Source organism: Rhincodon typus, chromosome 29, assembly GCF_021869965.1.
Source record: "Rhincodon typus isolate 14 chromosome 29, sRhiTyp1.1, whole genome shotgun sequence".
Taxonomy (NCBI): domain Eukaryota; kingdom Metazoa; phylum Chordata; class Chondrichthyes; order Orectolobiformes; family Rhincodontidae; genus Rhincodon; species Rhincodon typus.
The window spans coordinates 23,453,263-23,465,485 of NC_063360.1; the positions used below are offsets into that span (position 1 = coordinate 23,453,263).

Genomic DNA, 12,223 nt, shown 5'->3' on the forward strand with positions numbered 1-12,223 from the left:
ACTAAGGCCAGCCTTCCAGACAGCCATCCTCCACACCAAGTAGATTTTTTAGACCCGACCTTCTATTGACATTCACATCCCTCACACTGAATCCCCCAAATCAAAATTAGATCATGCTAAGTACATTGTATCAAAGTCAGGATTGCACGCCTGGGCATTTTCCTAATTCTACACAGAACAAACATTAGGCCAGGGAATTAACCTATCATTCACAGAAAAATAATAGAATTCTACAGCATGGAAGCAGGCAATTCGACCCATCAAGTCTACACTGACTCTCCAAAGAGCATCCCCTCAGAACCAAACCCCTACCCCTGTAACCCTGCATTTCCCGTGGCTAATCCATCTAGCCTGCACATCCCTGGAAACCATAGGCAATTTAGCATGGCTGATCCACCTATCCTGCACATCTTTAGACATTGGGAGGAAACCAGAGCACTCAGAGGAAACCCACATGGACATGGGGAGAATGTGCAAACTCCACACAGACAGTCACCAGAGGTGGACTCGAACCCAGGTCCCTGGCGCTGAGAGTCAGTAGTGAACCACTGAGTCACTGTGCCACCCTAGCTGAAGAGGATATTTGTAGGAAAGCATGGGTGGATGTTATTTCTTAGGTAGAAAACAGCAAAACCATGTAATGGTTTTAAGGTAAGCGGACCAAGGACAATAAAGATATTTGGAATGTTAGCATCGCTCAAGGGTGAGAGTTATGCTGGCATTCCAAATATCTTATAGCTTATGGGAGGTGGGAGTAAGGAAGCTATTGGAAAAATCAAGTGTTGAGAACAATCAGGGCATTGATTCGGTTCTGGTCAAAGAATGGAAGAAGCAGAGTGAAAACTGGTGATGTAACAGAAGACAACAGTGGGTAGCAAAGATTTGCATATGGGCTAGGAAGTTAAGGTTACAGCTGAACAAAACACAAGAGATTCACACTTTTGGATATTACTTTTAACTTGGGACAGAAAATTTAGTAAAGTACCTAAGATTTTAAGGAAATCAAAATAAAAGGTTTTGATAACATCAATGTTAATTTGGAGATTTAAGGTTTAACTGGTTTTAATGTCAAGTAAAGTAATTATACAAACTGAAAAGCCTTGGCAGCAATGGGAAGTGGAATAAAGGTAAATGTTATCCATATAGAAGTGGTAAAAGCTAACAATGTCTCTGGAAGATATTGCCTAAGGAAATCAAAAATAATCAAGAGGAGGAGGAGAGATTAAGGCCATTAGCTGATACAGAGATGGATGAAGGGAGACAACATAAGTTGTTGCAACAAATGTAGTATCCATCATGCATTCGGCAGAAAATGAATCATGGAATACCACCTAGGTGAATTAAGAAAGATTTGTTTAAAGGAAGGAATAGTTAACCTATAACACTATCATATAAAACAGTCAAAGGGTCTTATAGCATCGCTGCAGTGTTCCTACCTGTGTGTCAGGTGGTCAACAAATAAGTTCCACCTCAGGCAGTAATGCCATTGATGTAACATGTCAAAGTGGGTGATAAAAAAATTATAAAGTGACGTTTCTCCGAGGTTGCCTGTATTTTACGTAGAGGTTAGCTCTAGATTAGGATGGAAGGGACCCAAGTGGCCTTACAACAGAAATGGCCAAGGCAGCACTAAGTGGTGTCTAACTGCCAAACCAAAAGCTGTGTAGTGTCCCTACCTCTGAATGTGAAGATTTAGGTTCAACTCCGGCTAACCATGTAATGATGTCGAAACATGTCTGAACAGGTTGACAAAAATAATAATTCAGTGATATTTTTGTACAGAAATTACATTTCTGAATGCCTTAATTTCCTTACAAAATAAATGTCATGGCTTTTTTTTCTAAAATTGGGGCAGAGTGTTGGTGACCAAACATAGTAAGTACAAGTGCTTCACAAATCTATTATGATAAATTACCAAACAGAAATATTTTCATTACATACATTTGGAAGGTACATATTCTGCATATGTTTCTGCGTGGCCCAATTCTTCTGTCTCCTCATCATCAGCATCTTCTTCCTCTTCTGGTTGTGGTGGAGTCTGTAACAGCAACAGAAGTGCTAGTGCCATTCAAATATGGAGAATCTACTGGGAAATTTATGTTTTTTTTCCCATAACAATGGCATGCTTTCAATCATTAGTTCACTGTCAGCTTTTAAATAGGAGGATTGTATCAAATATTTTTATTATCCCAACTGTAACACTAGCAATATGGCATTTTAAATTACAAAACAAACCTCCAGGACAGGCAGGTAATATTGTCCAAACATCTGTCATCGAAACACTTTTTATTTTCAAATAACAAAATCCAATTTGGTAAGCAATTTTAAACATGGATGAGTTTATGTTTGAGATACTCCCAGCAAACAGTCTACAACATTTAAAATATAGATGTCTGCTAACACACTGTGCTTTTATCTTCCAAAAAGGTGTAAAAACCTTTCCTGTCTTCCAATGTTCTGAAAAAAATCCATTTCAGTACATTCCTTCCAGGATTGCTAGAAACATTGTAGTTCTAAAATGCAGAATAGAATTAACATTTTCATAAAGTGCTTCAGTTATATGTAATTAAGTTTTTTTATTCATTCATGGGATGCGGGCCTCGCTGGCTGGAACAGCATTTATTGCCCATCCCTAATTACCTACAGGGCAGTTAAGAGTCAACTACATTTCTGTGGGTCTGCAGTCACACTTAGGCCAGACCAGGTAAGGATGGCATATTTCCTTCCCTAAAGGACGTTAGTGAACCAGATGGGTATTTCCTGACAATTGGCAATGGTTTCATGGTCATCTCTTAATTACAAATTATTACTGAATTCAAATTCCACCACCTGCCATGGCAGGATTCAAACCCAGGTGCCCAGAACATTAACTGGGTCTCTGGATTAATAATACCACGATGCCATCGCTGGCCTGGTAAAATAACAAATGTCATCCAAGAAGGCTAACGGACATCAAAAATTGTCAATCTGGCACAAAACATAACAAAATTATTCAAGGGTCCTCATTTGGATGACCTTGAACTAGATCTAGATATGTGTCAGATTTGTGCAAAAGGACAGTTACGTGCTAACTGTGACTATCTTGCAATAATTTTCAAGGCAAGTAACATCTAAGCCATTTATAAACTATCATATTTTTACATATTTATTTTCAACATTTTACAAGAAAAAAAGTTTGAAGCAGTGTTGAGTGTTAATAATCAAGTCCTAGGCATTACTTCTCCATATATCATGAAAGGCATTGAGCCTAAAATATTTGGAAGACATTCTATTTAACTTGCATTCCGGTTTTGTATTTAACTGTAGCTGTTTCTTTAAATTACCATATTTTTTCATATTTCACTTTGAGATCCATATCGCAGTTTAGTTCAATATTTATTATTTTTCTACTTTTGTTTACAATGTGTTTTTTGAATTTACTTTCTAAACTTCTGTTTAATTCTTGTTTCCGATCATCTTTTTGCTTAATTTCCCTACATTTGAAAGCCTTCTTAGATCGCTCTATGTTTCTCAAGACTGTTGAAAATTCCAAATGCGAATCTGTAGTAAGTGGGGGGGTGCGGTTCAAACTAGTTCTGCTTTGTAGCATTTAGAAGGGTAAAAAGTGTGAGGCTCTACTTAGACTCAAACAAAAATGCAAGTTTACCAAGGCCCTAGCATCCTATTTATAACAGTGTAATAGGCACAGTCATGTCAGCAATCTGGCTAATTCTATGGAAAATTGATAAGCAAAATCTAATCCAAATAAAAACTGAAAGAACTGCGAATGCTGTAAATCAGAAACAGAAACAAAAGTTGCTGGAAAAACTCAGCAGGTCTGGCAGCATCTGCCAAGAGAAATCAGAGTTAACATTTTGGGTCTGGTGACCCTTCCTCAAAACTGATGGTAGCCAGGAAAATGTTGGTTTATATGCAGAAGATAGGGTGGGGGGGAGGGGGTAAGGAGTAAATGATAGGTGGGGATAGAGCCCAAACGGAGAGAAGAACAGTTGGACAGACAAAGGAGTGGATAACGATTTGGCTAGGAGACTGGATAGCTGTTAATGGCTAACAATAGGTAGAGTGTAACAGCAGACTATCTGATAACAAGCAAAATAAAAACCGAAAGAACCATGGACGCTGCAAATCAGAAACAAAACAGGAATTACTGGAAAAGCGCAGTAGGTCTGGCAGCATCTGTGAACGGAAATCAGAGTTAATGTTTTGGTTTACAGTGACCTTTCCTCAGACCTGAGCGCTTCCAACAACTTCTGTTTTTGTTGTTGTAAGGCCTGGTGTGTGGGGCTGGGGCCTAGAACATGGGGGAGTTCAGGCCCTAAAATTATTCCACGTGATATTGAATCCAGAGGGCTGCAGGGTCCCCAAGCGGAAAATAAGGTATTGTTCCTCCAGCTTGTGCTGAGCTTCGCTGGAACACTACAGCAAGCATGAGACAGAGATATTAGCCGAGGAACAAGGTGATGTGTTAAAGTAGCAGGTGACTGGAAGTTCAGGGTCTTTTTTGCAGGCAGAATGTAGATGTTTTACGAAGTGGTCACTCGGTATACTTCATTTGCCCAACGTACAGGAGACCACATTGTGAGCAGCAAATGCAGTAGACTAGATTATGCTAAGTGCAGGTGAAGGGCTGCTTCATTTGGAAGGTATGCTTGGGCCCTTGGATACTGAGGGGGGAGGAGATAATGACGAGGTGTTACAACTTCGGCGGTTGCAGTGGATGGTGCCGTGGGAGGTTGTTGGGAGTGAAGAAAGAGTGGACCAGTGTGTCCCCGAGGAAATGGTCCCTGTGGAAGGAGGACAAGGTAGGGGAGGGGAATGTGTCTCGAGTGGTGGCATCTCGCTGGAGGAGGCAGAAAGAATGGCTGATGATCTTCTGGATGTGGATGCCGGTGGGATGGTAAGTAAGGACAAGGGGAACCCTATCACTGTTAAGGAAGAAAAGAGAAGGGATGAGGGTGGAAGTGCGGGAGATGGGTCGGATTGGGTTGAGGGCCCTGTCAACCATGGTGCTGGGGAATCATCGGTTGAGGAACAAGGTGGACATTTTGGAGGCTCCCTTGTCAAAGTTGGCCTCATTGGAACACACGCAATGGAGACAGAGGAACTGGGAGAATGGAATGGAGTCTTTACAGGAAGCAGGGTGCGAGGATTTGTAGCCTAGGTAGCTGTGGGAGTCGATGGGATTATAGTGGATATTAGTGACCAGTTTATCCCCAGAAATGGAACAGAGATGTTGAGGAAGAAAAGGGAGGAGTCAGAGATAGACCAAGTGAAAGTCAAGGTGGGGTGGAAATTAGAAGCAAAATCAATGAACTTTTCTAATTCTGGTCAAGAGGAGGGTAGCAGCACTGGTGATATCATCAGTACATCGGAGAAAGAGTTGTGGGTGAGAGAGGGCTAGGACTAACAAGGAATGTTCAACATACCCCACTAAGAGACAGGCATAACTGGGGCCCATGCACGTACCCATGGCCACCCCTCTGACCTGAAGAAAATGAGAGGAGTTAAAAGAGAAGTTGTTCAGGGTGAGGACAAGCTCAGCCAAGCGGAGGAGGGTGGTGTCGGTGGGGACGGTTCAGGCCTTTGCTCCAGAAAGAAGCGGAGAGCCCTAAGACCCTCCTGGTGGGGAATGGGCGTGTAAAGGGATTGCACGTCCGTGGTAAAGAGGCGGCAGCTAGAGCCTGCAAACTGGAAATTCTGAAAACTGGCGTAAGGTATCAGAGGAATAGCTATTGTAAGTGGGCAGAGACCAGGGAGAAAAGACAGAATCAAAGTAGGAAGAGATGAGTTCTCTGGGGCAGAAGCAGGCAGAAACAATGGGTCTGCCCAGGCAGTCCCATTTGCGAATTTTCCGAAGGAGGTAGAAGCGAGCTGTGCTGGGCTGGGGGACTATTCAGCTTGGGGGAAGGGGGCTGGGGAGGTGGGGATCACTACATGAAATTAGGTCAGTGACCATAGTTGATACAATTGCCTGAGTTTCAAGGAGTTATGGCCCACGGGGAGATAGGAGGTCGTATCTGAGAGCTGGGACTCAGCCTCTGCAATGTAGAGGTCAGTACGTCAGACTACAACAGCACCAGCCTTATTGGCAGACTTAATAACAAAGTCAGAGTTGGATCTAAGCACACAGAGTGCAGTCAGTTTGCAGGAAGACGGTCGAATTGAGTGAGTGTGTGGGTGGGGGTGTGTGGGTGGGCAGAGAAAGTGAGGCAACCAATGTCATGTCGATAGTTCTCAATGAACAGATAGAGTGCAGGTAAAAGGCCAGTGGGAGGCATCCAGGTCGAGGGAGTATGTTGGAGCTGGGCAAAGGGGTCTGTGAGATGGGCAGAGGACTCTTGTCTAAAGAGTTGGGCACGAAGGCAAAGACGATAGAAGAAGAGTTCAACGTCACGTCATGCCCAAAATTCATTAAGGTGGGAACGCACAAGGATAAAACTGAAACCTTTGCTAGGTTCAGAACATTCAGCATCAGACAGTGGAAGGCTAGGAGGGATAGCGAATACCCGACAGGAGATAGGGTTGGTGGAGGGGATGGAGTCAGCACAACCTGGAAGAACGACACCTCATTTTCCACGTGGGGACCCTGCAGCCCTCCGGACTCAATATTGAGTTCTTTAATTTGAGGGCCTGAACCCTCCCATGTTCTAGCACCCTACCAACACAACAGGCCTTGTTATCACATGGTCTGCCACTACACACTACCTACTGTTAGCCACTAACAGTCTCCATTAACAGCTATTCATCCTCCTAGCCAACTTGTTATCCACTCCTTTGTCTGTCCAACTGTTCTTCTCCCTCTTTCGGCTCTAAACCCACCTTTCGTTTACTCTCCCCCACCCTATCTTCTGCATATAAACCGACATTTTCCTAGCTATCAGTTCTGAGGGTGGGTCACCGGACCTGAGATGTTAAGTTTGATTTCTCTTCACAGATGCTGCCAGACCTGCTGAGCCTTTTCAGAAATCTAATCCAATCTTTATTAATGATTGCCTTCTGTTATGTTTTTAGAAACTGTGGCTTTATTTTAGTAAATTAAAACTTTTCAAAGATTAACAAGAAAATTACGTTATACTTCTGGAACATGAATGGAAACTACTGACAGCAAAACAAAAAATACCTGAAAGGAGAGAGTTGGCCCATTGTTGATTTGCAGGTGATTTGAAAATGGCAGATTTAGTGGAAATGAATGTGCAAACTGTAAAACACAAACAGGCAGAGATGAGTTTTGAAATAGTATGTCAAAACAAGAACTCACATACTCAAAAGCCATTTCATCCTTGAATTCCTTCCAAAAAAATGTTTAAATATGGAGTAAGCAAGATCTCCAGGTACTTCTAAAGAAAGAAGGATTATGTGAATATCAGTTCAAAACTGGGTTGGTGTCTGCTGAGACCTTCATGACTTTGTATTTTATCAAAGCATTTTGCTCAAACTCTTAAAAGAAGGACACTTTTATAACCATCTTTCAGTAAAAGTGGTTCATTTAAGTGGGGCCAGGAATAATCATGTATGTGTCCGCTTAGTAATTGACTCAACATATATAAAGTAACTAAAAAAAAAGTTATATTGTGCCTTCCGTACCCACCACATATCAAAAAGGAAATGATTCCAACTTTCTCCAGTAAGTATGACAATGTGCAAACATCAGAAAGAAACACTGGCAGTACCGCATCTGCTCGTTGAGCCTGCTCTACAATTTCATTATATTGTGGATGATCCGTATCATACTACCATCGACAAGCCTCAGTTCCAAGGTCCTTAATGCTCTTGTCTAACAAAATCCTCGCATTTTCAATTTTGAAACGATATATATTCAGCAACTTTTTTTTGACAAAGTTCTGGATTTTCCCCACCATTATGAGAATAAGGTGCTTCCTGATATTACCCATGAACAGCCCAGCTCCATTTTTCAGTTTATATCAGTTCCATTAACCATCTTAAATACTTCATCCAGATCATTCTTTAATCCTCTTTATTAAAGGGAAAACCAAAAATACACTTACAAGTTAGTCATTAACCACCTCCCCAACCCCACACAGGCTAAAACCTACATGCTAAAAGCTTCAACTTGAATCTCTAAAATCAATTTTAAATTTAGCGATAAATCACACACCTTATATCACACAAGTTCCTCACAATTTTATAGGTTTCACTAAGATCACCTTTCCTAAGCCTCAATAAGTATAAATTCAAACTACAGGAGGCCTGGGTTGAAGCCCAACCTGCACAAGAAGCAAGTCACAACATCTGAGGTGGTTGATTAAAAATATTTATTTCTCTGGAAATCAAAACTGTTTGTAATAACCTTGGTGTGATCTCCCAATGCTCTGTGGGGTTGCAGCAAGACTTCTGTACTTTAATTCACCATTCTCCTGGCAATAAAGGTGAACATTCCTTTTGCCTCCCTACCTATATAGCATATTAACCTCCTCAGTTTCATTTAAGTGGACACCAAGATCCTTCTACCTCAGCAGTCACTTCTTTTAAACACTAGAATACAGTTAATCAGATACAGAGGTGCTGCTTAACTGTTAATACAATTAGCGTGCCTAGTACTTTTTGGATAGATAATGGTGTTTTAAAACAGGTCTTCCCTCAATTTTGCATCCAGATTTTCTACTGTTATTGGGATGTTTTTAGTGTGTTTAAACAAATATTTTTTATTTGTCTTCGTGGCTGAAGTCTCTGCCATATTCTTGCTTCCCATTATTACTTCCTCAGCCTCTTCAGCTCAGAGACAAATGTTTATTTTCTCTCTCCCATTTTGTATACTATTAGAAGCTCTTATTCTGCTTTTACATTTATTTCTAATTTGTTCTGACAATCTATTCTTACATTTAAGTTATGTTTGGCCAGTTTCTAAAGTTTTTCCAATATCAATATTCATTGTAGCCTTTTCTTTCAATTTTAAATCTTAGTGAGCTACAGATGTTTTAAGCTTCTCACAAAGTCTTTCTTCCTCAAAGGAATACTTAACGTTGAAAATCTGCAAATACTTCCTTAAAAGTGATCCATGAATACTGCAGCACTTTGCTTACTATTGCCCTTATTACTTTATTTCTGTCTCAGAGTTGTGGCACTGGAAGAGATTGGGGGACGGGGGGGGGGGGGGGGTAAAGATGGTGAGATTTGTTTAAAAATCTCAGAAACTAAAAACAAGATGGTTGATTATCTGTAGCCAATGTAGGTCAGCAAGCACAAATGTGACAGATGAATAGGACCTATTGCAAGCCAAAATGTGGACAGCGGGGTTTTACAGGCATTTAGATAAGGTGGAATGTAGGGGATCGCGCAAGAGTTTGTAGGATAGACCTAAAACAGAAAGCATTGCTGTTGGAATGCAACCGTTATCCCAGCAGGTGCAGCCTTACATACAGATGCACTAAAATGAGTAAAGCTTGCAGAAGATCTTGGGTATCAGCCAAAATAGCTAGACAATGCCTAGCTTCTAAAAACACATCGATTAAGCGTCATAAGATGATCTTGGACCTGAATAACATCCCAGCCAATGGTCAGCTTACAATGAGCCTCAATGTGACAACGTTGCACCACAATTCTTGAAATAACTTTGCCCCTTGCTCACACCTCACCGACCCAGTTCTACACAAAAATCAGCACAAATACACTCTTGTGGATGTAGCATATGGTAAAAATCAGTGCTATTCCAAAATCCAGAAAAGACTTTAATGGGCAACCAGCTATTGACTGATTTCAATATTTTCAGTGGGCTTTAAGAACTGTGAGCACATTACCTTGCAATGTGTATCTCTGGAAGTAAAGACCATCTTCAATGTTGAGCAAGCTGGTTTCCATAAGGGGTGCAGCACATACAATCAAATTCTGGTACTTACCACCTACGTCACAAATGGCTTCCAAAAGAACATGAAGACAGACACAGAACTACTGGACCTCATAGCTCCCCATGAGGGTGACAGACTGGCTTACTCCTAAAGTTGCTCAGGGTGCTTCCAATATGGCCGGGATAGTTGTTGATGCATCCCTTCACAACAGTCAATTTACAGTCTGCCTTAAAGAAGGGAGAAGTGCATGGAAAAGACTTGTCAATGGACTACCACAGGAACCATCCTTCTGCGTATTTAACCAAGACGTTAGAAAGGACTATTGCAGCAAATGGCTTCTCACACTGAATCCCTCTAAAATCATATCCAGCACGTTACGCCTCCACAATGCCAGTGCCAAAGAAAATTGCATATCTAGAAGGATTGCTTGAGATTAAAACATGATCCTGAACCAACAAAGTTAGGAATGACACTAGATAAGTCTTTGCCTTCTGGGAACATCCGAAAAAAGAAAGCAGTAAAGGTTAAAAACAAAAACAACTTATTTCCCAAACTCGCAAGACCAACATGGGATGCGGCTTCCACAATACTGTTTTGTGGACTTCAGCACGTCTCCCATCATACCCAGCAGCAGGCTTATGTGCATCTTTCTGGCATAAGTTACCACGTACACATTTTGTTGATACTTGACTGAATACAACAATGTGCATCATAACTGAAACCCTCAAACCCACACCACCGCCCTCCCTGGCTTCCTGCGCTCGTAAGCAGCATTCCTCCACACATCCACCAACCGATGAAAACCTACAAGCTAGTTGAAAAAATTGTGCTACACCTCACTGACACACTCTATAGTTATGTGTATGATCAACCTTCGGCCCATCTTCCTTTCCAACTCCCCATACTGGACATCCTTCCTCTGCAAGAACTACTAGCAAACGTCTTTCAGATCAAGAAATGGGAAACCTGGAAGTCATTAAGAAGCTCCTTGTGACAAATTCCATCTGTCAAATGGCACGTTTTGAACCATTATGCTGAGAGCAGTCCTTGCTAAATAGGTTTACGTCAAGCCAGGGGCCCCATGTAGCCAACCCCAACTGCTGGGACCTCAGTACAAATCACTTATGCACAAAAAGAAACAAACAAAGCTGCATATAACTGAGTAGTGTCCCCTTTACAGATTTAGTGGCAAGTAAGTTGCTTTAAACTCAGCAAATGAGAAAGCAATGACTTGGCTCCAGGGGCTTGTATTCACTAAATAAATAAATGAACCCCAATTTGAGATATCGGAATATACTTCAATTTGAAATTGTCAAATACAATGCTTTCCAGTTGGTTACATCAAGAAGCATTGTTTCTACAAGTTAAATCCAATATGAATGGAAAAAAAGATAATCGCCATTAAGATTATTTTCTTAACCTGCAATCCTTTTAAAGGAAAGAATGAGTACCTGTAAGGGAAAATTCTTGCAGCATAAACTATTTATCATGCAATTGTTCTTTCAGACTGTTTACTCCTACATGTAAGAAAGGGTAAGCTGCCACTGAGAAGAATAAGATTTCACAAGAGCAGTAAATATTTCTTTAAAATAAATGAACTTATTGGTATTTATGTAAGACTCCTGCATGAATGATAATATTTTACACACAAGCAGCTTTTAGGGGCATATTAGCTTGAAATCTTCTCCCTTTCTGACACAGCTGGGTTACATATCCCCATCAGCAAAAACATAATGGGAAACTTGTACCAAAGCATCAGTAGATAGCTTGACTGATCTTAGGGACACAAGGATTTTCACCCCAGGGTCTTTAAACAAAAAGCAAGATAAATGCAGTGCAAAATTGTTGAAGCCTTCTAGAAATTTCACAATTTGCAACTTAGGGCTGGAAAATTGTACATTATTTAAGAATGAAGAAATTAAGTTGTGAGAGAGATGCAAATTTGTCATTAATTGTGAAAACGTAAAGGATTGCTATCATCTAAACAGAGCAGTGGTTTTAGACCACGTACCAAAAGACAGTCGGACCGGAAAGACAATTAGAAAGGTGAACAGTGGAGAGGGAAAAGACTGTTAGCATGAACTGGGAAATGGTGAAGAGGAGTCCAAGTATAATGGAGGGTAGGAGAAAATTGTGTATGGCAATTGGGACAGTTTAGTAACACAATGCCATGCAAAATGAAAATAGAGGGAAGAGTATTTGTTTGATCAGAGGAAGGGGATAATACTGTTTAGTATAAACAGTAAATTGGGAAAGGAAGTAAATAAATATAAACAGAGAATGAAGAAAGATGTCAACATGAAATGCAACAAGAAAGAGTGACTCACAACCAGTTTAAACATCAAATTTAATCCCAAATTTGGGGGGGGGAGGGAGAGAGAGAGAGAGAGAGAGAGAGAGAGAGAGAGAGAGAGAGAGAG

General features: G+C 40.9%; 1 protein-coding gene across 2 annotated transcripts in view; it reads right to left on the reverse strand.

Annotated features, from left to right (window-relative positions):
- LOC109931452 (protein strawberry notch homolog 2) overlaps positions 1-12,223 on the reverse strand; it is a 219,597-nt gene that overhangs the window by 134,460 nt on the left and 72,914 nt on the right. For both annotated transcript variants that reach the window (XM_048614120.1, XM_048614121.1), the window contains exons 5-6: positions 7,121-7,198; positions 1,942-2,038 (exon numbers count right to left, since the gene is read on the reverse strand). In XM_048614120.1, coding sequence (XP_048470077.1) covers positions 1,942-2,038; positions 7,121-7,198 — 175 coding nt within the window. The remainder of the gene's footprint in view (positions 1-1,941; positions 2,039-7,120; positions 7,199-12,223) is intronic.